Here is a 26,990-nt window from a genome sequence, read left to right as displayed (position 1 = left end):
ACAAAGTAGAATAAAAACGTTTTGGACAGCAAACAAAAACTTTGCTCAAGTAGAATTAATGGCTGAGCTCTTGTGTTGAACTGCATTAGTACAGGTGTACGCAATAAAGTGTCCAGTGTTTGTATATTAACATGATGTACTGTTGTAATGTGTGCTTACTGCAGGTAGGACTGCCAGTTGACCAGATTGGCCCGCACCTCAGCTGCCTTTGCAGCAATGATGTTGGTGGGGACTGCAGCGTCCACAGCCCCGCGGATATCCATCCTGTGATAATATATCTACCACAGTATATGTATGAATAAAAATCCTGCTCCACCTGGATAGAAACATCAGAATGAACATCAGCAGAGTGACTCAATATCAGAGGCAATGTTACAGGTTTGGGCCCGTTTGTGTGTACAAGCTAAACTGTAAATAGTGCATATAGCCAACAATACAACACCTGATGCTGATACTCAAGTAAAGATGGCATTTAACAGTTACCTAGTTTGGTTAGCTAGCTAGCTGTTACAGAAGATATTAACGTTAAAGCCTACAGGTAGCTTTGAGCTACATATAATGTGTCATTTATACCGTGAATATTTCAACGTGTGTCAGATAATACTTATTTCATGTACTTCTAAGTTGAACTAATTCTGACGTTAGTTAACAAGCTAGCTAACAAAAAGCCCAGCAGCTGAACTGAAACAGAGCAGTTAGCTATTTAGTTTAGCAGCAGGCAAATTTGCGTTTTCTAGGATCGTGAAGGCGTGACCCGCCCCTACTCTGCCTCTGATTGGCTAGTACTCGTCTTCGTTGGTTGGATTAGTTAGGTTTAGGCATGAAACGTGAGATTGGTTAAGGTTAGGGTAAGAATACCAAGATAAGCCAATCAGAGGCAGATTAGGGCGGGCTATTCCTTCGCCATCCTAGGAAACGCAAATTCGCTAGCAGCAGGTCATTCTAGAGAACTAGCTTAACCCATGATGAATGTCACGGGTTTATCCGAGATAAATCAACGCAGTGCATATTATTTGACATTACACGATATTAAGACTATATAACAAACATAGCTAACGCATACGTTTAAAATTGTGAAATTATGACGTTAGCAGCGACACAGGAAACGCCGTAAGCTAGCAACAGAAAGCTAGCAAAATAAACTGAGAATGCTAACCTAAGCTAGCTGTGCTAACATTGCTTCGCATACATTCTTTCACCGTTACACAGGTAATAACATTTACAATCACAGAATCCGACAAGTCATATAATTGGGGCTATTTTAAAATATGTGATAATGAATAATGGAGACAAATCTCGGTTGAGTTACTCACCCGGTTACTGTCCTGTGCTAACAGCTGACTGACTACAACACGGCGTCACGATCTATCATATGACAGTCACATGACGCAGTTGACCCAGCATGAGAAGACGGAGATGGTTTTACTTTTTAATGGAAACCAACAAGTATCATTACCACAGTTTCTCAGTATAAACATATATATATATATATATATATATATATATATATATATATATATATATATATATATATATATAACCTATAATGATACATAAACATGATGTATTTTATCTTGTGTAATAAATCTGAATCTACAAAGCAACTCATGTCAAATAAAAAGTACAGTTGTTCGCCTCGGAAGTGCAGTGGAGAAGTATAAGTATAAAGTAGCAAAAAATGGAAATACTCAATTAAAGTCTCAAGAAATGGACATATGTATATATGTAATATATATGTAAAAAAGTAATGGTAGTAAAAAGTAAAGTGCAAGTACCTCAAAATTGTACAGTAACATTACTTGAGTAAATGTTACTTTTCACCACTGCCTGTAAGAGAAGAGAGATGTACTGCATGAGTGTGTTATTTTCTAAACTGTTTTACTAACATGCTGCAACATTGACCATAAGCAGGCATATCATTACATTTAGGAATCTTACATTATTCTTTTTTTCCCCTCCTAGAATCAATATATGTAAACATGGTGGTAATACAATGCTATTGTTTGATGTCACTAAGCCAATTCAATTTCATTTAGGCTTAAAAATGCAGTTAATTTCCTACAGGACACTAAAGGCTACAGCAACTTTTGAGAAACTTTACTTATGCAGCATTTGCCAGAGAGAAACAGTAAAAAAAAATTTTTTTTTAAAGATAGAAACACAAGATACATAACATGAATAAATGAATAAGTCCTAAATAACATAAGTATAAATAAAAACAACAATAGCACAGCAGTGTTAGGTATTATGAAAAGGACTGGTTAAATTAGAATACTAGCCTACTAAGAATTCTAAGAATTAGAATACTAATTTAACCAAAATTAGAACACGTTGTTCCGGTAAAAATAAAGAAGTTATTTAAAAGTTGTAATTTGCTACTGATATTGTTTGCCTGAGATGTTCGGGCAGGGAGTTTCAAAGCTGAGGAGTCCAGACTGAAAAGGATCAGTCACGCTATAGCCTGTGGCTCTAGTTAACGTTCTGTCGGGGAGGGTTGGTGAATGGCGGACCCAAAATGCAGAGACGGAAGCAGAGGATCGTTTGATGATTTAATAAAACCAAAACATATACAAAAGCAAAGGAGTCCTGGAAAAGGCAGACAAAAAGGTAAACCAAAATAAAGTCCAAGTCAAAAATAGAAACACAGGAACACTAAGACTAACAGGGAAGACTAACACATAGGAATACAAACTGGAGACGAAACACACAATGATCTGACACAGGACAAGGGGAAACACAAAGACTAAATACAGAGGGTAAGAGGTAACAAGAGGCAGGTGACACAAGGGCTGGGAAACAGGTGAAAAACATCAGGCAATCACAAGAGCGGGAAAACCAAAAAACAGGAAGTAAAACAAGACACGACAAGACCGAAAACCAGACTGTCAAAATAAAACAGGAAACCGAGCAAAATACAAAACAGACCACCACAATAAGACAAAACACAGAACAAAATACCAAACCCATAACACGTTCATGTAGAAAAACTAAGCATTTGAGTCTAATTACTTTTATATCAATATATTTCTGGAATTTCTAGAACAAAAATTATTAGGTTTCAATTACCATGCGGAAGTCTGTGTGAATCATTCAGAAACTACACCCTTGTTTTTTTTAAATAATTTACTAGGCTTTGCCCAAAAACCCAAGTAGGAAAAATGTGAGGGCTGCTGCAGTGATGAAATTGATACAACCAAAGGGGCTGTGTGCCCCTGCTGCCAAAGCACGAACGTGACTGCAAATATCCCTTAAAACGAAAACAAACATGGGAAAGAGAAGCATCAGAGCAGACAAAATTAATGCTGTGAATTTCTGTTTGTCAGACAACATACAACATCCTGATGTGGTGAGAAAATAAGACTTCCAACACATGTGACTCCAGACAATCAATTTACAATCAGTTGAGGGGAGACTTTGTGGCTTTGTGAGGATGACAGCGAGCTGAAGTCAGTTGATTGCTCGGACCAAAAAGCTTTGATCAGTGTTTATCCTTGTAAGTCTGTAATAAGCGACACAACCATAAAACATATTTGAGGCTCCTCAGAGTGTATATTTATATTGATGGTGCTGCATGTACATTGCGGCCAAATGTTTCATATATAAGCCCATTGACCACTGTCTTATAATTCATTCTATTACATGGTAGTTCACCAAGAAGCATATACAATCACAAATGAATCCACGTTTGTCACTTGTCTTCCTCTCTGTCCATCTCACTCAGACACAAACCTCCTGGCTTAATCTGGCCTAAGCTGGTGAGACGTAAAGCATAGAGGAATCAGGATTGCGTCCAGTGGGGACATTATCCTAATCCCCTTCTGCCCTCTCCTTTGTAAACACTCTTCTCTTCGTCAGCGTCACTGATACTCACCCCCCCCCCCTCTCTGTTACAATGTGCTTCAGAACAGACACAGGGAAAACAGAGGAAAGGAGCAAGCAGTGTGGATTTCTTGTGATCTCAAAGAGACTCGAGCCTCATGTGGCGAATGAGGTCTCATGGTTGGAGCATGCCATGTGTTAGAGCGGTAAGGCAGTGGGAGATCAGGCCCACGTCTGCTCTGTGGGGGATCAGACGCACCAGGGCCCTGATGTGGCAGCGGCTACGGGGACTGGTCCGGGCCTGCCGGCATAGTGTGGGATACTCAGTGAACTACAATGACCCGGTCGCAGAGGAACAGGAGATGGTGTGCCTTGAGGTATGAGTATGTTGTAGTCTTCCTCCACCCCCAATTGACAGTACTTTTTTTGATAATAGCCTCATTATCATAAACCTACCACTGATTATTACTTTGAAGCTAATTTCCATGGAGAAAATACAGTAAAAAGTCACCAAGTAAAATTACAGTTGACTTTTTTTTTGCTCTTTGAGGACATATTTCAGAAACCAATAAGCAGCCACAAATTACAAAATAACATCGGTCAGTCGCTGAAAGTATGTTGTCAAAATTATTAATTTTGGGAGCCTCATAAACTTGTGAGGTCCAGAGTAGCAATATATCTCCACACATCTATCAAATGGTATTTGTTTCTTATTATTAATCACCTGCAGTAAATGAAACATCCTTCATACTGTTGTTTATTTGTTGTTGTTATTGTAACTAGATTGCTCTTGTCTTAGCATCAGCAGCCCTTTTTGCTTCTTGCCAAAATTCTATTTAGGGAAGTACTTCCTGTCTAAACGAGGCCTAAGAAGATTAAAAGAAGATAGTGTGTCTTGAAATAGTGTAACACCGGTCATTGGAAATCTAAATTAAGTTGCACAGCCACACGCACGCACGCACGCACACACACACACACACACACACACACACACACACACAGACAAAATATGACAGCCAGTATTAACATCCCAATGCATTAGTTAGGGAGTTGTGTATACATTCAGTCATTTCTAACAATAGTTTGAAAATGTGATGTTGCTTGGTAAATGGATAGATAAAGCTTTCCGCTAGCTATCTGTAGTAAGGAGTCAAAAACTGTTTGTTTCCCCTCTCACACATCTGCCACTCATCACCTTGTGTCTTACCTTAATGCCTTTCACACATCACATCGTATGGTCACTTATTCCTAATATGAACTGTTTCACATGAAACCTCAAATGCAAAACATTGATTGCATGAGATTCATTTTGTCTGTCCAAGTTTGTAAATGGCAGCCTGTGCCCTTTTGTAGTGTGTACATACCATTTCTCATCAAACTATGATAACTGTGATTAAATTCAGTATATATACACGTCTGCCATATGTTGCAACCCCTCAAAAATTCCTGCCCCCCTCTCGCCACCCCATAAATATTTTTGTAGATCCGCCCCTGCAGAGGGGAAGGGATTGTAAGAGAGCCACAGGAGCTGCTCCCAGAATTGAGTGGGAGGACAGGAGAACAGAGGAGTCAGTTTAGATCATTACATACACACTACACAAATGTGTTTATTGGCCACATATCTGAGAGCAGAACTGGAACTTGTTGAATTACAGTCAAAATACATTTCATCGTGACTACGACTATGACCTCACTTGAAGTGAGGTCATAGTCGTCAAATGTCCCAGTAAGCTATTCCAGTGAGACAGCATGCACACTGGCCATCGTTAAGGTTATTATCTACACCTGTGCTTTTCCTGCTGTGACATCTCCATGCCACACATTTAGGGTAATGATCTAAACCTGTATGGTTGTGTTAGCAACAGAGGGTTTGGCAGTCACGTGTTGAGTCATATGCACCCATCTTTATTTTATTTCATTTCTTATCATTTAAGTATTTTAGCCCTTATTATATAGTACACAATATAGAGCTACAGGAGAAGGGACAGTGTTGTGCAACAATTGTCCTCAGCCAGACTCAAACCAGGGACATTGCAACAGACCTTTTTTTTTACAGCAGACATTTTGACTTGTCACGGAAAAGCACAGGTGTAATTAATAACCTATATGATGTCTGCATTCAATTTATCTCAGTTGGTTTCAGGGATCCTGGTTGTTTACACTAAATCACATATTTTATTGATTACCATACATCAAGAATATACAGAATGTTACAAAAAGTGCTCATCCGTTTTCTTTGAAGAGATAATGTGATTGGCCATGCAGTCAGTTCACAAATGTACCTACTTGCCCTATTAGGCCTATTGTGTCATACCATGGATATTCATGTATCCCTACTTTATCTTTGTAAAGATTTATATTTAGATAGCTTTTCATAGCAGTAATGAAAGTATACTGTGCTGTAAATGGCACCCATTCACAAGTCATTGCTTAATTACGTTCCAATTGTAGTTTTATAACCTTTATGATGCAGTTAATTTGTTATTATAGAGTCCAAACAATCATATAAATGATAAATAGCATGTCATGATAAAGACGATCCCTCTTAACTTCCATGTGTCCTTGTTAGTAGAGCAAAGAGAGGTTTCCCTCCACTTAGTGACTATAGAAGCTCTCAAGAGCTCCTGCATATTTTAAGTAAAGGGCTGTATTATCAGTGTAGACAGATAATTGAAATTATACAAGGGGATATGATATGATTCTAGTTAGTATTCCTTTAAGCACATCCTCAAGCCACCTTGCACCTCATTTGTTGTATGAGTAATACTTTTGAATCTTGAATCAGGAGAGAGATCAGTGATGGCATTTTGGGCTCAGCTCTTTGTCAGGGGGTGTTGTCATTTGTGTTTAAAGGGATAGTTCGGATTCACCAAATTCACACAATAACACAAAAAAACTAACCATTAGAGGCAACGATAGACCAGCAACTCCTGTGTTCTGCGAGGTAAAATTATTGTTTTTGTCAAAGGAGTTTGTTGGATTTGGAGAGAGCATAGAAAGATATAACAGCGACTTCAGTTCCCAGTCGAAAGCGTTGCCTGATAGTAAAGCGGTAAAAACATTCTATATATATATATAGCGCACACTGAAACCGGAAAATCTGACTTTTTTTGTTGTTGGCTAAAATATGTTTAGCTGCAGTCCCCGTCCACAGCGGTACATTGCGTAGCTTCCATGCATGGGGGCGTGCTGACCGCCATCTACTGTAGGTAATACACTGACTATGGATAAGTACCTCATACAACCCAACTTAAAAAAAAATACGAACTATCCCTTCAGTGTATTTGTTTCATTCTCTGGCTGCAAACTGAATTTCCTCTTGATGGCCAATAAAGAAATACATGTTATATAAAATAGCATCACAATGACAATCACTTCCTGCAGCATTTATAATGATGACTTTCAAGAAAAAGGTCAGAAAGAATCACAGCAAGATACTGTGTGTGCAAAGCTACAAAAATGTTTATCCTGCAAGGCTCTAAAATGTCCTTAAATGAGCCCAATAGAATTGTGTTTACCCCGAACTGATGGTGGTAATTTGTACAATCAGTTTGCATGGAGACGAAGTGCCTAGAGTTAGGTTGATAATGTGATGTTAAAGTAAAAAACAAAAGAACAGATGACTGTGTAACTTGGTTACAAGGATTAAGACACTGATTGCGTTTTATTCAATTGAGCCTGACATTTACAGTGCAAAGAGCCACTTGATAAACACACCTGGGGGAACTTCATTAGAGGAATAATGTCAGCAGGAAATAAAAATGAAATGGAGAGAAATTATGTATTCTGTTGCCATCTTTGTTGCTGTGACTGGACGATTCATTTTCACCTTTAGCATGCTCACAGATGCCGTGCATGATCTCTTGAAGTTGGTAACCACACTTGCTCTCCAGCAGTGCCTCTCTGTATGTTGAGTTCCAGTGATCGAATCTACAGTTAATTCTATTTTCCTCAAAGCTTCACAATGATTTGAATCCCCTTACTCACGCACTGAAAATACTTTATTTATCCTCTCCCCCAGATCGGGCATCCTACTCTTCCTTGTGACCTTGTGTGTTCAGACTCCCTCCTTTACTTGGCATTGTGCCCTCAGAGGGAAAAGTCATCAAACTCACAGCATAAAGTATCATTCGTTGCTTGCGTGTGTATGTATCAAATTTTTCAGGGCTATTTGTGGGTTTGTGTTGCATAACATGAACACAGGGGAAGGTGTTAAATGAAGTGTTGTGGAGAAAGTCACATGTTCTATCTCTAGAGGGGAAAAAGATGTGTGGATGACCAGGGCCCACCCCAGTTCAGCACAGTAATTAAACTGGACAGAAAAAAAACTACTCTTCTTTCCCCTTATTTTTAACAAGATAACAGAACAGATGAATGCCTAATCTTTAAGTGGTTCAATGGGCAGCACAATAGAGCAGTACCAGGTCTGTGTGGACACTGTAAGAACACTCAGTTTTGTATTACAGGCGCTCACATTTTGCAGCACTTCTTAATACAATGTGGGATGGGTGACATTAATTTCCATGGCATCAAAGAACATCTTGACTTACAATGTGACAGACAGCACAAATGTGATGGTTCAAATTAAGTACAAAATTAGATGAAATACAATATGTTGTATGACACATTTGAAGAATAGGCAGAGTGCCATCTGGTGTTCGTACAATGCAAAACATGATGGGCACCTAAAAGCAATGTTAATATTAATAAAGGCTTATAGCAGATTGCATTGAAAGACGGCCCACTACCTCTAGCATGATTTTGCATCAAATAGAAATTAAACAGCCACAGTATAATATTCATACAAGCATGTACAATATTAGGGATCATATTCAAGAGATTGTATCTTGCAAACATAGCCGTGCCTTTCACAAATTCACATGACTATCAAGGTTTCGATGAGTCAGTCAGTGCTTTACTATCATGTGCATGGAGAACATCATGTCAGTGCTGCAGTTCTAGCTACCTTCAGATGGCAGTGTTGTCTTCTACATCATTATTGGTTGCAGGTCTGTATTGTAGATTACAAGGCACACAGGAGCCTGGCAATCATCTTTAAAAGAGTTAGACTAAAAAACGAAATGCTTAAATGCAATGTACTGTGTATAACAGTGCTGGGAGAAAGCAATCTATGATTTAATTAATTAATAAAGGAACATACAGATAAACATTGTTGCATAGGGAGAAGCAATGTAACAGATGCAAAATCAGTCAATTCAATTCAGGTTAAAACAATAGATTCAGGATAAAAACAACAGATTTAAAAAATTGTGTATTTGCTTGTGTCTGTGTGTATGTATTATACATGACTGAGTATGCATTGACATAAAGGTTGTGTGTATACAAAAGGAGTTTGGGTTTGTGTATGCAGTATGTGAGCGTTTGGTGCTGTTTGGATGGATGAATCAGTCAAGAATGTAACTCACAGTAAAAAAAAATTGCTGTCAAAGTCATGCTATCCTTCAGAGAGGTTAATGAAAAGAAGTGCTGCAGTCTATCAGCTTCCAGCTGTTTCAGCACCATAGACAGCGACTTCAGGCAACAGCTCACTGGAGCATGTGCCAACGAAATGATGGATTTTTTGGTAATCTAATTGGATGTTTTGGGTTTTGTAAATAGCTGTAATGTAACTATAAGTTAAGTTAAGTTTTAGGGTGTTTTTTTCTGCCTGGTACGTTAGTTTGTAGGCTTCATTTTAGTCCATCTTCTTTATTATAAGCCGACATGCAGCCTTCGTTGCTTGAATAGTCTGTTTATAGTCTCTCGCATACAAGGCAGGGTAAATGACCTGCACTATAAAAATCTGTGCCATACTGTCGGTGTTTACGCTCTTCACTGGGCTACTACGAGCTGGAGAAAAGACGCATGCGTACTGAATTGAAGCATCCAGTTGGTGGGGGAAGCCTTATGTGCCATCGGATGTAATCAAGGCAAAGAATTACCTCTTCTCGCTGTGCATACATGGTGAAATTGTAAGTATTGGTAGCAAATCGATGTATCATTGCACGGACATTTCGTGAGCGGAGCATTTGAGGCCGTTTCCCGGTGTTTTAAATGGCATGTCACTATCTTGCTTTACAGTGGGCTTTTTAACAGATCGGCGGTGTCTTTTCTGTGGCTGTCCAGGGCGAAGAAGCTCTACGGTTCTTCATGGTGGCACTTTCCATTGATGTGTTGTGCGAGTTGCTAATGCAATGGTTTATTTCTGTTAAAATAGTTCAGGAACCATTACATCCCAGTGTCGATCACATTTCTGCTACGGTAAGATTGAAGAAAATAGCGGTTTATTTGGCGTTATCATGATTTATCCTTTGAATGAATACGACCACCCCCATCCCGCATTTCATCGTCTATAGTCAAACCATAGCGTGTTTGAAGTACCCGACACCTAACGCGTAAAATATGCCATTCGGCAAGACGCACCAAATCTGCAGCTGAAGCCTGCTCTGCATCGGTGTAAGACCGCGCGCGGATCCATTTTAGAATTGACCAAATGGTATTGTATTCACTTACAGTGTCTGTGATAGAGCAATGCTGCGGTTATAGATTTGCAAGCTGCGCCTTCGGGCCCCCCTCCCATGTACCAAATCTCCTGACATTTTTTTTTAAAGCATCGTGTCAGGTAGTAGCCGTTTGATGCCGTGTGTTGCAAGCGACAGCTTTGTTACATAAATGATCTGACAGGATTTGGCAGCGTCTGACCTGGCGATGACACACTTGTTAAAATCAAGTCATTTTGGAAGCATAGCCTGTCTGTATCTATAGGCCTTCACATTGGGGATTCTGTTGATCACAAGTATATAAATATAGCCTAAAGTGCACACAAAGTGATACTTGACAAGTAAAAATTCAACACCAAAAATTACAAATATTTACATTATTTTTATGTGTATTTAATGTATTGCTCCACTTGGGCCCAGTGAGCGTGGCAAATCCTTTAATGCATTGCTTTTACACTCAGGCTTTCACAAATGGGATTTCAAATTTTGGATTATAAACATTGAGCCCATGGTCAAAAATCCATCCCTTTTACACATGTAGTTGGAGATGATAAGGTAACATACAGCCAGTTTGAGATTAAAGGGACTGGTATGTGCTTAGTGGGTGCATATTTGGCAGCAGGAAAAAAAACAAAATCAGAAAATTATTCTTCCATGCTTTCCCCCCTTAATAGAGCAAACAGCATTCCTGCAGTGTGACCTCTGGGCATGCCAGCACATGCTACAGTCAGATAACATCAGCAGCAGTTCACTTCCTGCACACATAACAAATACATAGGTGTCAACTGGTGAGTTGTAAATTTAATAAATCTAATTAATTTGGTAAAAGTGATCAAAGTGCTGGTAAAATGGATGCACTCAGGATTTCACACTGGTCTTTTAGTCTTATTGCAGTACACCCAGCTCTGTAATTACCATCTGTATTGCACTGGCACTGATTTGTATTATACAAATCCATTGCGATCAAGAGATTGTCTTACCCAAGGATAAAATCTCACTATTCCTGACATCTAAAACACTAAACTCAGTGCCTCTCCTCTGTCTATAGCCCATGGGATCAGAGCGGATGGAGATGCGAAAGAGGCAGATGTCGGTGCAGCAGGAGTCGGCAGCGGGGGGAACTGCACCGGCCCAGCAGGGCCAGCCGGGCCAGGCCAACCCACGGGGCTCAAATGCATGTTGCTTCTGCTGGTGCTGCTGCTGTAGCTGTTCCTGGTAGGTCTTCCCCACCCGAGAACTCGCTCGTTGTGGCGCAGCATGACCGACATTACTGCACGCAGGACAGCACAGCCTGAGCTACTGTGTCTCAGCAGCAGGCCCTGGCTTGTGTCTTATGTGTTTTGTTGTTTTTTTGCTTGTGATCTGTTGACACTTGTCCTGCAGCAGCCTTATTACAATGTAAACCTAAACATCAGTTAGTTGAGAATGTGAGAAATGTGAGTTGTTGAAATATCTGTAAGACAACACAGATTCAGACATACAGCTAAACAAAATAAGCAATCATATAGCTTTTATAAATATCATCTAAGTATTTTATTATATCTATCTGCTATATCTATATATACTGAGCATATTCATTATTGAATAATATGTAGATTTTTTTCTCAATTAATTGACTTATCATTTAATCTGTAAAATGTTAGAAAATTGTGAAAAATGTCCATCGCAATTTCCCAGACCCAAGGTGACGTCCTCAAATTGCTGGTTTTATCTGACCAATAGTCTAACTCCCATGGATATTTAGTTTACTATCAAAGAAGGCTAAAAGCCAGCAAATATTTATATTTGATAGTCAATGACTCTCATCGCCACAGGTGAGAGTGCATGGCAAAGAATAACAAAGACTGCTAGGATAAATATGAATTATTCTATTTACAGAGATGTTTTTATGTGCATGTAATGTTATCTTATTGACATTTCTTTTCTCTTGTCTTTATTTGCATATTTGGTTTGGTAGTAACCCTCCCAACCGTGGTTACACTGTTATATAAATGCTAGCTATGTACATTAAGAGGATTAATATATAACACATTAATAAATAAGTCCTTCAGAAAAATGATGATGGGCAGTTCATCATCAATTTGTCTGTCTCACTATTAGGAATGAAGACCGGGATGAAAGGAACCGAAAGGCTTCTTATGACGTCAAGGAAGGGACCGCAGACTGTGAAGACTGGTCAGCTGATTTCACTGCACATAAATGCCAAATCTACTAAACATATTTGTGGAAGTAAAAATAGTAAAATCACTCAGCCCCATGTTGTCCACACTCTCTGCAGCCCGAAGCCCACGCTGGAGGACGTGCGCTTGTGGGGGCAGTCGTTTGACAAGCTAATGGGTTGCCCAGCGGGGAGGAACTCCTTCCGAAAGTTTCTTCGCACCGAGTTCAGTGAGGAGAACATGCTCTTCTGGTTAGCCTGTGAGGAGTTCAGCAAAGACCCCAATAAGAGTGCGGTGGAGGAGAGGGCTCGGGTCATCTATGAGGACTACATCTCCATTCTCTCGCCTAAAGAGGTCTGGCAGCTCTTAATTGCCCTGTGTTATTAAAAAGGTTTTACATTCAAGGGTGAAACGTCATCACATCTGACGAATTTTATGCTCCCTGACAGTATGAAATGGTTTGAAATTTTAGGAACATTTTGAAGATTGATACCACTGAATATACAGTTGGTCCGCTTAGCATAAAGAGTGGAAACAGAGGGAATCAGCTAGTCTGGCTCTGTCCAAAGGTAACAAAATCCACCAACTAGCACCTCAAAGCTTACTAAGGGATTGATTATTGATATACTCCAGAATGGACGTGTACACAGACAACTGCAGACCCTATGGGCGCATTGTAGGTCTGATTATACTATATGCTTAGAGGATGCGTCCACACATGCACAGTAGATTGCTACATTACCACTTGTATAGCGGAGTGGCTGCGTGGAGGTCTGCACAAAGCCTACGCTTATACCCTCTGATGATGACATTTCTGTTATACAAATCCTCACGCACAGTATAATGTCGGTTTAACACGTTATATCTTAATTCGTACAAAAACAGAAGTGTATGATATGCTATGCTAAGTATGCTAATGTTGGACTATGTCTGGGCAACCAGCAGAGATTACTGGAAGTTTAAGTTACATGTCCTAGCTAAGAAATTCAGCACATAGCGTAAAGCAGCAAATTGTTGTTCTTACACATTGGTTTTTAAATGGATTAAACAAATGAAATATAAGTTGTTAATGAATGAGCTTTGGACGTGCTGGTAGTTGGATTGTGTTACCTTCAGACAGAGCCAGGCTAGCCGTTTCCTTCATTTACAGTCTTTGTGCTAAGCTAAGCTAACCGACTGTAGCATCATATTTACAGTACAGACATGAGAGTGGTATCAATTTTTGTCGTCTAACTCTCTGTAAGAAAACAAATACTTATTTCTCAAAATGTCAAACTTTTCCTTTAAGAGAGTTTGTCATTGAGAATATGCACATCCTGTAATTTTAACCCTGTTCTTGACTCCCAGGTGAGCCTTGACTCCCGTGTGCGTGAGACGATCAACAAGAACATGCAGGAACCCAACTTGCATACATTCGAAGAAGCCCAGCTGCAGATCTACACACTAATGCAAAGAGACTCGTATCCCCGCTACATGAACTCCGCAGCCTACAAAAACCTGCTCAACACTCTGTCAGAGCAGTCCCCTGAATCGTAGGGTGGTGATGACCTGTCATATTTTAACTCTCTTTATCCCCCCCCCCCTCCCCATCCTTATTCCCTTTTTTAAATTTTTCTTTATATGTTCAGTGTAGGATTACATGAACCGGGCCTCTGGCCCAGCCCCTCCCAGGGATCTCAGCGCTATTGTGATCTGCACCTGACCGAAGACACTCAGGTCTCAAAATCTCCCGAGGGCTCGACATCACAAGTACTGCTACAGATCAACATAGCAAAACACTCCAAAGGAATATGAATACATTTTGTTTCCGTATTTTTTTCTTTTGATAGAAATAATCTATTTTATTTGTGTTTCGTTTTTTATGGTCTGTTGTTTTTTGTATGATTGTTTGGGGGGGAAATGATTCCTACTGTAGACTATATATATTTATGAGTTTGTAAATAGTAAAAATTGAATTGTGGGTATTTTATGTAGGAAAAACGCCTGGCTCTATTTACTGCGTATGAAAATCAAAGCTCAAGTCAAAGGCTACGTGTTAGCTCTACTTGCAGGCAGCTTTGTGGGGGTGGGGATTTTACCTTGGTTTCACCCTGTTTTGTTACCTTGCCTCACACTTTGGTACCTTTGACCGTGACTTGGCAACTCCAGTTAGTGTAGAAACTGTGCGTGAGTGAAACTGCTGTGCGTGTGGTTATCAGTGAAGTAACAGGAAGTGACTATAGCTCTTGTCACAGTGTGCAGTTTGTTTCCATAAGCAACTGAAGTCAATGATGGAAGGGTATTTGAACTTTCTTTACTAAATCTTAACCACAGAAGATTACCTATTCAAAACAGATTTATTTTATTCAAGTGTTACTCAATGCACACCTCATAGGTTTAATATAGTTTTCCAGTGTGACATAAGAACCTAAATTATTCAATTTACCACATGAAGTATTTTTTTGTTATTCTTATCTATTGCCAATACAGAAAAACCATCAAGTACAAATTATATTCCCATGGTGGAATAAACTATACTGTTAAGTCGCTGTTAGAAAATGTAGAAATATGGGTTTATTTTATGGATCCGTAATTTTTATAATTTCTGGAAAGTTTCGAAAGTAATTTGCTAATAATTTTGGGTGGAAATAATAATTTCCTTGAAATAATTGCCACATTTAAACCCAAGTAAATATTAATTCATTATACATGCATGACTGAAAACTTTAAGGAAGAAGACGACATTTTGGGAAATATGCTTATTCGCTTGCTAGAGTTAGATCGGAGGGTTTATACCTTTCTCATATCTGTTCACTAAATGTAAAGCTACAGCCAGAGGCTGGTTAGCTTAGCACAATAACTTAAAACGGGGAAACAGCTAGTCTGGCTATGTATAAAGGTAACAACATCGATCTATCAGCAGCTCTAAAGCTCAATAATTAACACAATATCTAATTTGTTTTATCCTAGCTAGCTGTTTCCCCGTTTCTAGTCTTTATGCTAAGCTAAGCTAACCTAACCAGCTGCTGGCTGTAGCTTCCTATTTATCGTACAGACATGAAAGTGGAATTGATTTTCTTATCTAACGAAAGCGAATAAGGATATTACTCATAAATTATAGACGGGTAAAATAAAGCGTCATTGAACGTTGCGAGATTTTGACTTAAATAAAGATTACCTGCAATATGAAATTGACTTCTGATTGAAATTGATGCTGGGGTACGGCCAGGTCAACAGCAGCACCAAAGCTACCATGTAAACTGTGTTTATACGTTTGACGAGAGCGTTTCCATTGACTAAAATTGGAGTTGCCAAGTATTAAAAACTTTTATATATTCTGATAGTTTTAGTTGAATTACTTTGTTGCCTCATAAACATGTCACTCAAAGACAAGATCCTCACGTGGGAAAGTGCCTTCACATTCAATTTTATGACATCTTTCTCATGGGCAACAGATGTCTTGCCATAAGGGTGGTTACTGGAGCACGAGGCCAGTTCACTGGAAATTGTCCCTCTCCTTGGCCAAATTATCGCGTGTGTTTTGTCTTGATTTCTTAGTCGTGACTACATCGGCCCATTTTGGTAGCGCTACCAAACAGTATGGCGGAGCGTGATGGCAACACGTTTTTATTTGCTCAAGACAAGATCATTGGATAGGGCTGTTTGGTCTGAACTTCTTGCCAACCGGTGTGCTTCATGGTGGCACTTCTACTTGTCTTAGAGTTAACTTCAACTTACTATGTGCAATTTGAGCTGATGGATACACCACGCATATCAACCTCAAAACACAATCTAAGCCAATGGTTTGGAGTGATGCCTATACTTGTTCTTTCTTCTTCTGTTTACTTTATGAAATGTGTTATTTTGCTTTGAGTTTACTGAAGAATAGATTTTTAAAAAAAACAAATAATGTGAATGTTTACAGTATATGGTTTAGTTTTTTTTCTGCTACTCTCCAAGAAAATAATGACTTGTGGGCATTTTGATTGAGATAAAATAAAGCACAATCATTTGACTGACTTTGCAATGATTTGATCACAAAACCACACGCCACAACCATTTAGTACTAATACTTTCCTGGGGGAAAAAAAACAATGCATCTAAAATACTGTTCTTCATCTTCAATATAAACATAACAAGGTACAATTTAGTAAGAAGCTAAGTGCCATTATTACATGATAGTAATAAGTATAGTGAAACACATACTTTGGACACTTGAACATATATATTATTATTATTATAGTAGTTATTCAATTATATCTACCTAACTCTGTTCAGTTTGGGGTTCTGGAGACACAGGGCACTCATTAAATGATTAAAAAATACACGTTTTATCACATTGATAATTCATGACTTTTTTTATTTTGAGAGAATTGCCTATAACCCTGAATAAAAAAACATGAAAAAACATGTCGCACACAGCTTAATATTGTATTAGTAGAAGACATTCTAGCCAGAAAAGCATTCCTCAAGTTAAAAGATTACACTGACTTACTCTTATATGACTGACTGGTCTGGGTTCAGTTTATGGAGGCTAAGGCAGCACAATTGCTTGTCAACATGAGTGGTTGCACCTGGCAATTAAAAAAAAAAAAAAACCTAGAGGAAAGGGAAACAATTGTGTCTTCCCTGGTTCTGCCAATGACATTATCCTGTCCGTAGACAGATTAATATGCATACATCAGCATTCGCTTTGATGTGATGAATATTCCACCAATAACACACACACACACACACACACAGTGTGTTTGTCCTCTCAGATCCTTAATTGCATCAGTATAATGCTCAAGATTCACATACAGTAACCAGAGGAGACCGAAGACTAATGAAAAACACATCTTTTTAATCAAATGGATTACACTTTTATTGGGAAATTAAATAAAACAATGCAATGTTGTAAGGGAAAAGCAAATCAACATTGTCCAAAGTGTTAAAACTACATATAAAAAATGCAGATAAAAGAGAATGAGACAAGATTGATCGCATATATCTGACAGTGACAAAACAACTAATAACAATAGTAAAAGATTTGGGGGGAGGGCATTGGGGGACTGACAATAAGCTCAATCTATGAACAGGATATTTATTCAAACGGTAACCTGTGGCATCTTTGTATGGCATGTTGTGTACTATGTACAACAAAATACAAAGCTCCAATCTGTTGCAGAGAGACACAACCTGGTCCAGAAATGTTGCTACTTGTCGAAGTGCCGTGTAGATTCAGCAGAACTAGGACACAAAAACACAAATTAATACCCAGATACTGGAATATTAACCATGAACACTGATGGTTATAAATAATATAATGAATAAAAAATAGCTGGGAATCAAATTCTGTCAACAAACACTGACATTTATCTGACCCAGTCCTATGTAGGCTTAAATTTCTTTTCTTTATTTGTTTGCCCTCTCAAACATTACTAGGGGTTCCTAAGGATATTGCATTGGTTACATTTATGGTGTAAATTAATTCAAAAAGCACAGTATTTACCCTTGATAGATGCATTATTTCAACCTCTATTAATATCAACATTTAACCATTTAATAATTTTTTTATTAAATAAAAAAAATGGTTTAGTCTATTAAATGTAAAAAAATAAAATAAAAAAAACAACAACAAAGGACTGACCAACAGTCCCAAAAATATTCAATTTAAAATAATATAAAACAATCAAAAGGCAGCAAATCTTCAGATTTTAAACCCCAGAATCAGTGTTGCCAACTTGGCAACTTTCTCGCCAAATTTAGCGACTTTTCAGACCCTCTTAGCGACTTTATTTCTAAAAAGCGACTAGTGCCAAGTTTAGCGACTTCAGATCATCATGGGAAAAGTGAGATTATATTATATTGTAGTTCATTCCCATACATACTGCTCAGAGTAATCACAGGCCACGGCTCTTCTGAAAACCCCACGGGCTCTCTCTCTTCCTCTCCCCTCGCACAGTAAGCAGCAGGCAGTCAGCCGACACAGCCACTAAGCTTTACGCAAATGACACGCAATGACGCCACTAATATGCAAATGAGCATATGGCGTCTTCTGGCGACTTTTAGTGACCTTTGGAGCTTGTGCTAGCTACTTTCAATGGAAAAGTTGGCAACACTGACCGGAAAAAGAGAATGTTTAGATGTTTGCTTGATAAATGAAATTTAAAAAAAAAAAAAAAAAGTAAATCAATTATCAGTTTGGTTGCAGACACATTTTCTGCTGATCGACTAATTGATGAACTAGCTAATGAATTAACTAATTATCTAAACTAAACTAATTATCTAAACTAATCGTTTCTGCATGGAGAGTGGACAAGGACCAAATTGGCCCAAAGTCTTTTTGGAACCAACACATCTGCAAAAAATATTGATGCTCGCATATTATGTGGAGACGCATACAACTCGAACGATAACATACAAAGACTTGATGCACAGTTAACTGATGCGTTCCAGGACTGAGTCAACGAAGCCCACTTTAACCAACATACCTTCCATCTATTTCCACATTCATTGCAGAAGACAAACGTGGTCATTGGCTCATCAGCACTGCGAGTTTGAACCTGGGAATGAAAAAAAAACAAGCACAAACCATTCATTACAATATCGTATTGAACAAGCAGGGCTTCTGTCAAAAACTGCCTCTAAATCATGGAAGAAAAAAAAGAAATCACAAGTCACCAATTTGCACTTAGGTTACCTGATGAGCATGCAGTCATATCAATATTGACCAAACCATGTACATTGAGTCAATTCATTTATATCAACTTTTTCAACAGAGGAGCTAAATCGTTATGTCTAGTGCTGAAATGAATTATATCCACACCTATAACTTTGCACATACTTTCCAAAGGAGATGTAATCTCTTGTTAAACCAATTTTACCATCAACCATAACATCCTTCTCTTACTGCCACAGTTCAAATAAAGTATAGATAGACATTTATTGATCCTTTCGGGAATTCATCTTGTACCATACAGCTCATCAGATAGACAGACAGACAGACAGACAGACAATAACAGGACCACTAAACCCTCACTCACCCCCACACAACAAGTATCTCTACATTATAAAATAGTAAAGTGTAGTATCACCAGTGGGCTATCAATAGTAAGGTGCAACATCATCAGTGACATTTTGATATTATACCAAAGTGCAGTATTATCACACAGAAAGGATCAAGTTATTTTCCCCAACTTATTCAGTAGTGTAATGCTGGTAGGAATAAATGATTTGCAAGCCCGGCTGGTTTGTAAGGACGGCACCCTTTATCTTCTGCCTGATGGCAGCACCTCATACGCTCCGGAATAGGGGATGTAGCCCGTTACTGCAAATTGCTTGTAAAAAAAAGCACAAATGACAATCTGTACCTGTGTGTAAGTGCAGCACTTCCCCTTGCACTTGCCACAGGTGAATAGATCAGTCTGAGTGCCTCCAGTGGTGGCCATCTGGTGGTCCCTGACAGCCTCTTTGGTCAAATTCTTTCTCATTTCCTTCAGCTCATCACTGGCCATTTCCTACAGAAACACAAGAATGTCAGTTATGATGCCTTTAAGTACATTACTGTATATCTGTTACTGCTGTAACAGGATATGTACACCAAGAATTTGCAACAACAGTGTTAGAATAACTATACTACTGACAGTGTGCCAATTCCAGGATCTTTAAGATTAAGCCACCAACAGCCAACACACCTCTGCGGTCATCCTAGCCATCCGCTCGGGGGTTACACTCCCGCATAGCACAGTCCTCCTTAAATTAGGGTTCTTCATATCCTTCAAATTCGAGATTCGGCTCCGCACACGATTCTTGTATTTCATGTCTGTGTTCTTAAACTCTTGAAAGATAAGTGATAGCAGGTCAAGGAATACAATTGGGCAATGTATTTTTCATCCATCATTATAAAAAGTAGAGCCTAAAACTACGCACCTTTAGGTGTATTTGTGTTGAAACATTAAGTGGATTAACTAGTTAGCTGGTAGGCTAAAAATAAAACGAGCAAAATTCTGATAATTAAAATGCTTAATATTTTCCGTTTTTAAGTTCTCAAAAGTGAGGATTTTTTGGGGCTTTTCTACTACTTTAGGGATTTAAACTGTTGGTCAGACAAAACAAACTATTTAAATTCCAAAGACATTACCTTGGGCACAGGACATTGTTGGAAATGGGTATTTCACCAGTTTTTTTTAAAAATAATATAGACTATGATATTAATTATTTAAGAAAACTAAATTACGATTAGAAGATTAATAAATGATGAGTCACAGCGCTAATGTGCTTATTTATATATCACTAGCATCTCAAAACCAATTATAAAAGTAATTTAAAACCCAAATATCTGCTTCAGACACATTTTCCATTCAATGTAAAGGATATCTTCCTCGATCTGTGCTCCAAGTTCATCACAATCAGCACCAATAGCAATATAATCATCTGGGGGGAAAAAAAAAAAAAGACAAAATGCCAGAGGGTGGGCATAAATGTAATGTAGAAATAATGTAAATAAAGCCAATAGTAACCAACCACAGTAACATATGTCCTATGTTGAAAATGTTACCTCCAGCCTGCAGAGCATTGGCCAGCAACTCTCGGCACTTGATTCTGATGGAGTCGGAGGTGCTGGGGGCGCGAGGAAAGGTGTTGATCAATGTGTTGGTTGAAACTTCAGCGGGCTCACTCTTGCTGCTGGAGTTACTGCTGGAGCTGCTATGGGAGCGTTGAGAGAAGATAACTTCAGCTGAAGCAAACCACATTTCAGAAAGATATACGAAAAGTCGATAAAATGCATTTAATTTTTGCAGCCAAATGGCAAAAAAAATGTGCGATGTCGCTCAGTATGTTAAACGTTAATGGTAAACATTGAAAGATATACTATTATGTTTCTTGTTACCTTTCTTCTTTCGCCTCTGGGCTTCCCTGCGAGGGAGAAACAGGCGTTGTTGGCTCTTTCCTCTTTTCATCTGAAGGTTTCTCTCCACCACCAGGCTCATCTGGAGCACAAGTGGCAGAAATCAAGCAAGTAAGAAAACACCATAAGAAAGTGACACAAGAGAGGGCCAACATTAAAATGAGTAAAGTCAATACTTCCATGTGCTTGACCGCTGAATAGCTCTGCATTAAGAACAAAAAGCCAGCCTTAGAGCTTTCCTTTAATGGTTCCCTATCATGTTTTGTAGTGTTGTATGGCGTTTCTTCATAAAATGTGTGTGGAGTGCCCGATTCTTTGGCCTTTTAAAATCAGTTAGTAGTTGAGGCAGACTGTAAACATAGAAAGAGACATGCAACAATGGTCCTTGGTAGGAATCAAACCAGGTACGTTGTGTCACTGAAGTAGAAGCAAAGCGGGAATATATCGCCATATGAGGTAGTAGCTTTGCGAGATTGTTACCTTTCTAAAACATCATCTTCTCTAATATGTGCCTGTTTAGTCATACATTTGTAAAATCACACAATTAAGTAGTAATAACATTAGCGGTAATGATGTAAATAGCCAATATTAGACTAAACCCTTGGGCAGAAATAACAGTACATTTAAAAACACATCCCATAAACCCTTATGAGATCTGTTTTAAATTTAATTTCAGCAGCAAAAATTAAATACGAACAATATCATTTATGATATTATGCCTATGTTACACAATAAATCACAACCTTTAAAAAAATCTTAAATCTTCTCTGGCTGACGCTTGCCGTCAGTGTGGATGTCTTCACTGAAACTGCTGTCCATTTGTTTGTGCTGCTGAACACCTCACTTACTCACAACACTGTGGGTTGAGAATAGATGGAAGTGATTTAAGAAACTGTGTGATGTGTTACAGTAAGCAAAGGATCAAAATTGGCCTGGGTATCCATAAAGCCAATCAGTTACAAAAACAAAGCTGTGATTGGCTCCAGTACAGTCATGCACAACAGCTCGGGACATCAAAAGATCTCCTGAGAAAAATGACAAATAACAAAACAAGTTTGCACGTTTGAGTAGAACTGAAAAGCAAAAATTACCTAAAAGCTTCTTCCATGATTTGATCAAGGACTTGGCTAGGGATGTCACCTCGTCGTCTGTGCTCTGCTTGCGGATGGCGTTAACGGACATCCCAATTCTGGTAGACTGTGGAAAGACATTGCGTCAGTGCTTCAGGTTTTGAGCACTGACCGTGAGGGTTAAGAAGAAATGAGCCAGGTACTAGGGGCGGAGGAAATAACCGATACAGCATTAGTATCACGATATTTTTCGTGGCAATACTGTATCGATACACAGACGCCAAGTATCGATCTTTTATGATATATGTGTTGGTCTGTCTGCTTGACACTCCCATTTTGCAGCAATCAAATTGAAGTGAGATGAACAAACAGAGAAATGTATCTTTTTAGATAAAACAGATGTTGACAAAAATGTTCCTTTGGGGACATCATTTGAAATTGGGAAAAATTTGAAGTTGGGGAAAAAAGGTAATACATTGCAATATATCGCAGAATATTGCAATTTGTTTAAAATCGCAATAATATCGTATCGTGACATAAGTATGGTGATGATATCGTATCGTGAGGGCTCTAGTGATTCCCACCCCTACCAGGTACCTGAAGCAGCTCGAGAGTCATGGGGATACTTCGCAGCTCCTTCAATAAGTCCAAAGCCCCGGCCTGCAGAAGAGAGAAGAGGGGATGGAGTGAGCCTGGTCAGATTTCTGAAGAAGTCTTGGTTTCTGATGACTTATTCTACGGAAGTTAAGAGCTATTTATTAACAGTGATATGTCAGATGTAAGTAAGTAAACTAAATTGTCAGCTAGTTGATATTCTTGGTATAAAAAGTAATATATTTCGGATGGAAGTTGAACACTGAAAGTGAAACAATTGACTAACGTTAGTCGAATGACAGACAAATGAAACCAACTGTTTTGATAATGGATTCATCGTTTGAGTGCCTTTTCAAGATACAATTACAAACATCAGCTTGCAACGTTACTAGGTTCTCAAATGTAAGTATTTGCTGCTTTTCTGGTTTTAAATTATAGTAAATTGAATAACGTCATCTTTCGGTCCTGGACTCTTGGCTGGACGTAAGATATATAAATAAATAAATATATAACTGGGTCCTGTGAAATTGTGATGGCATTATAGTCACTTTATAGCACGGTAATCGATAATCGTTGTGGACCCATTGACGTTAGCTAGATCACATGTTGTACAATAACAGTAACTTAGCTAGGCGGCTAAGAGTTGTTGACGCTAAACTCGTCCATAACAGTCAACGCACTATCTACTTAGCCGCTTGGAAAATCCCAAAACACAAAAGAAATCTTAACGATAGTTGTATCATTTTATTTCAGATTTTGTTTTTTAACTAGCTACTTAACTTCGCTAGTCTTACAATGGCCAAATCCAACATGTTATTGCGCTGCAAGGCACAAGGGCTAGTGAGCTGCTATGTTGCTAGCTGCTAGCAACCCATAGAACAGCCGTTCAGATAAACAGACTAGCTAGCTAGCTAATTTGCAGCTAGCCAGTAAGTCACACCTAGCCCTAGCCGTGGAACTTATTTTCCAGGTTAACCGTGTAGTTCAGGGTTGGGAAAAATACTCTAGTGAAATGACACACTGGTGCAGAATTGTGTTGACAATGACTGAACTGCCTAGATGATCATTTAGCTGGAAAGTCGGCAGCTAACCACATAACAGCCCATTAGCGCCAAACGTTAGCTGCACATCAACATCAGCCTGATCGGCTAAGCAGCAGGCAGGTAAGCATCCATTCTCCACAGACATCTCACCCCGTTTTTCTTCTGCGCCATTTTATCCATCTTCTTTGCAATTCTGATGATCTCATCTTCCTCCTTTTTGCCCATATTGACTGATCTGATGAAATCCCAAAATCAGGAGCAAATGGAAAAGAAAAATCGCGACAAAGAACACGAGACTGAAGGGAAAGCGGCGGCGTCTACTTGAGGGACCGGGGACCGCACACCGCCGTGTAGCAGACCTGAGTAGTTGATGCATGATGAGTTCAGGGGGAGTTAATCGAGACGGAATTTAAGATTCCTCACCATACTCTGGGGGCATGGGGAGTTGTCAGAGCACTAAGTAGTATTTACCATAGACATAATAGAGAGTTTCTATTATGTCTATGGTATTTACCACTCAGTGCATTAATCAGAAAAAAGGACACTTCCTTATGAATACCCAGATATACCTATACATTCCCTCTACAGTTCTGCACACACATATTGTTACTATTATTATTTTTATTATACGTCCTCCTGCTACCAAAACAAAGCCCGTATTATGACAATATCGCTACCTGTCGTTAGATGGCCCCAGAGTACCACTTATCTCTGCTCGCATCAACAATGGAGTTGGAAACCTTTCAATTTCTCAAATAAATGCCTGGGCCTTCCCTTTTTTTCCACATTAATAGTTAATCAGATGGAACGTTTAAATGGTTACTGTCCAGAGCTGAAACGATTTCGATTGACCGGAAATGAAATGGCAACAATTTTAGTAATCCTTTAACCTATTTTGTAGGCAAAAAATGGCAAACATGTCAATGTGCTTTTTTTTCTCATTTATTTTTACATATTTTATGGCATTAAATATAATTCAACTGGGTTTGGGACTGTGTGGTGGGATGTTTTCATTTTATTTCTGATTATTGAATGATGTATATATACATGGTTTTATATACACCAACCACTTTATCAAGAAAATAATTGCCAGATTGATCGATAATGAAAAAAATAATTCGTTGCAGCCCTAGTTTTGTCACAAACAGGGATCCCAATTAACATTCAACTACAATTAACAGGATAGGGAAGCAGAAAAAAAAAAACACTCATGCCATACAAAATGTATGTATTTTAATCTTTATTTCTTGTTAATTACCATATTAATTTACCTCATTTGATCTCTAAAAGTTATGCAAATTAAACATAATATTTTGGTAGACTAGGTCATATCATTAAGGTTTAAGCCAAAAAGGTTGAAAAACACTGATATAGGTTTTTGTTGAAACATTGTGTCAGTACTTGTTTGGCACTGTTGACATGTTCACTCCTGGAATAAAACAGTTGCAGGTACATAGGGTGTACAAATAGTAATTTTTCTCCAGGCAGCAGTTGACAGTTATTACTGTTTTATTAATTGTTATTATTATTGTAATTGGCAGTCAGTGAAAGAGTTTTAGTCTTCCTAAGGGCCTTTGGTAGGACTTATGGCTCTTGATGAAGACATGTACAGTATGTTGTGCAGATTAAACCTGTGACCTTTGAGTAGCAGGAGCTAGGCCACGATGATGGCTCACTATTGATCTACTGCATTAATGTGGCACTGTTTGACTCGCTAATTTGGATTTTACTAATCCAAACAGATCAACATGTGACATTACCACCTAGTGCCTGAATGTTGCAGTAGTAATACTGCAGTAGTATTGGGATTATTAAACTGAGCAAAACATGCAATGTGCTGCTAATTACAGTAAATGAACATATACAATATACAGTACAAAAAGGCACAATACTGTGCCAAAATTCACATTGTTTCATCAGTTTGCAATAACTAATGGTAACACAATAGCAAAAGTATTCATGAAGCTTTTATTTGATGCTTATCCACACTTTGAATACATGGTGTAATAGAACTGTTCCATATATTGGATATATTTGACCTACACAGGCCCTTCCTCCATTATCCAGGATACTGCATGTGCGCGTGGGAGGTATTAGCAGCTTTTACTTTGTCAGAGGCAGTTGGTAATTGGCCCAGTGTCTTGTAACTGCAGTATCAGCTCTAACCCCGGATACAATTAAATCATTAGCCACTCAACAAAAATCTACAACATGGTACAAATATTTGGATATACTGGTTTGGCCTTCCAAGTTTGGATACAAAGCTGCAGTATTTCCAAAATTATGGTCACATTTCTTATTAATTACATTCACCAGGATATTCAACATGTGCAAAACCTGATACATTGCGTGTTCTCATGGTGGATTTCCAATACCTGCTGTGAGGTAAAAGTGCTCTCTTAAGACCCTATTCTGCTTCATGCTGTCAGCGAGTGCGCAAAATCTTTAACCTAATCCCTATTAGGCCAAGACTTCTAAAATCTGATTATGCAGGCTGCTTGCAAATGAGAAACAGTCCTAGCCACCTGTGGTATCTGTTGGAAGCAGTAAAAATGTACTAATATCGTTTTACCTTCATGAACTTTCACCATTTCCTCTTTACTTTGATTATTCTGGTGCTCACTAATCCTTTTACTGTACTCATTCACTCCGTTACTTTCTCACTTTGTCTTTTTGTGCAAATGAAAAGTGTGAAATTCAAGGCCGACGAGGCAGAGAGGGCTTTTGTTACATTTTATTATTATTTTTATTATTATTGTTTTTATAGAGAATTACAGGATATCATTAGTCATAATGTAAAACTGTCAGTTGGCCAAATAAGATTTAAATACTACAATATTGCCATCCAGTTGTGATTGAATCTTATACTACGAAAAGTTTTGTCTGCAGCAATACAGTTCCTCTGTTTCCTTAATTTGTTATCTTGATATGCTAAT

General features: G+C 38.5%; 3 protein-coding genes across 6 annotated transcripts in view; 1 reads left to right on the top strand and 2 right to left on the bottom strand.

Annotated features, from left to right (window-relative positions):
• atp6v1h (ATPase H+ transporting V1 subunit H) overlaps positions 1-1,393 on the bottom strand; it is a 29,544-nt gene extending 28,151 nt beyond the window's left edge. For both annotated transcript variants that reach the window (XM_078264121.1, XM_078264122.1), the window contains exons 1-2: positions 1,314-1,393; positions 160-316 (exon numbers count right to left, since the gene is read on the bottom strand). In XM_078264121.1, coding sequence (XP_078120247.1) covers positions 160-263 — 104 coding nt within the window. In that variant the 5' untranslated portion in view covers positions 264-316; positions 1,314-1,393. The remainder of the gene's footprint in view (positions 1-159; positions 317-1,313) is intronic.
• Positions 1,394-4,007: 2,614 nt separating this feature from the next.
• On the top strand, positions 4,008-14,014 carry rgs20 (regulator of G protein signaling 20). 2 transcript variants are annotated; one of them, XM_078264305.1, is made up of 5 exons: positions 4,008-4,196; positions 11,368-11,534; positions 12,420-12,494; positions 12,598-12,832; positions 13,826-14,014. In XM_078264305.1, exons 1-5 carry the CDS (start codon positions 4,008-4,010, stop codon positions 14,012-14,014), a joined length of 855 nt encoding a protein of 284 aa, XP_078120431.1. The 2 variants fall into 2 exon arrangements, with proteins under 2 accessions (XP_078120431.1, XP_078120432.1); XM_078264306.1 differs by lacking the exon at positions 4,008-4,196 and having other exon boundaries at positions 11,371-11,531; positions 12,405-12,494.
• Positions 14,015-17,280: 3,266 nt separating this feature from the next.
• Positions 17,281-24,420, bottom strand: tcea1 (transcription elongation factor A (SII), 1). Of its 2 annotated transcripts, none has more exons than XM_078264248.1 (10): positions 24,205-24,420; positions 23,015-23,077; positions 22,439-22,544; positions 21,330-21,429; positions 20,997-21,142; positions 20,816-20,872; positions 20,134-20,288; positions 19,810-19,956; positions 18,931-19,002; positions 17,281-17,686 (listed from the first exon to the last, which is right to left on the bottom strand). In XM_078264248.1, the coding sequence occupies exons 1-10, from the start codon at positions 24,277-24,279 to the stop codon at positions 17,678-17,680; spliced, it is 930 nt and encodes a 309-aa protein (XP_078120374.1). In that variant the 5' UTR covers positions 24,280-24,420; the 3' UTR covers positions 17,281-17,677. The 2 variants fall into 2 exon arrangements, with proteins under 2 accessions (XP_078120374.1, XP_078120372.1); XM_078264246.1 differs by having other exon boundaries at positions 20,997-21,145; positions 24,205-24,418.
• Positions 24,421-26,990: the final 2,570 nt, after the last annotated feature.

The sequence above is a fragment of the Sander vitreus genome, chromosome 12, assembly GCF_031162955.1.
Source record: "Sander vitreus isolate 19-12246 chromosome 12, sanVit1, whole genome shotgun sequence".
NCBI classification, from domain to species: Eukaryota; Metazoa; Chordata; class Actinopteri; order Perciformes; family Percidae; genus Sander; species Sander vitreus.
Note: the sequence above shows the minus strand (reverse complement) of the source record. Positions and strands in the feature narration are given on the sequence as shown.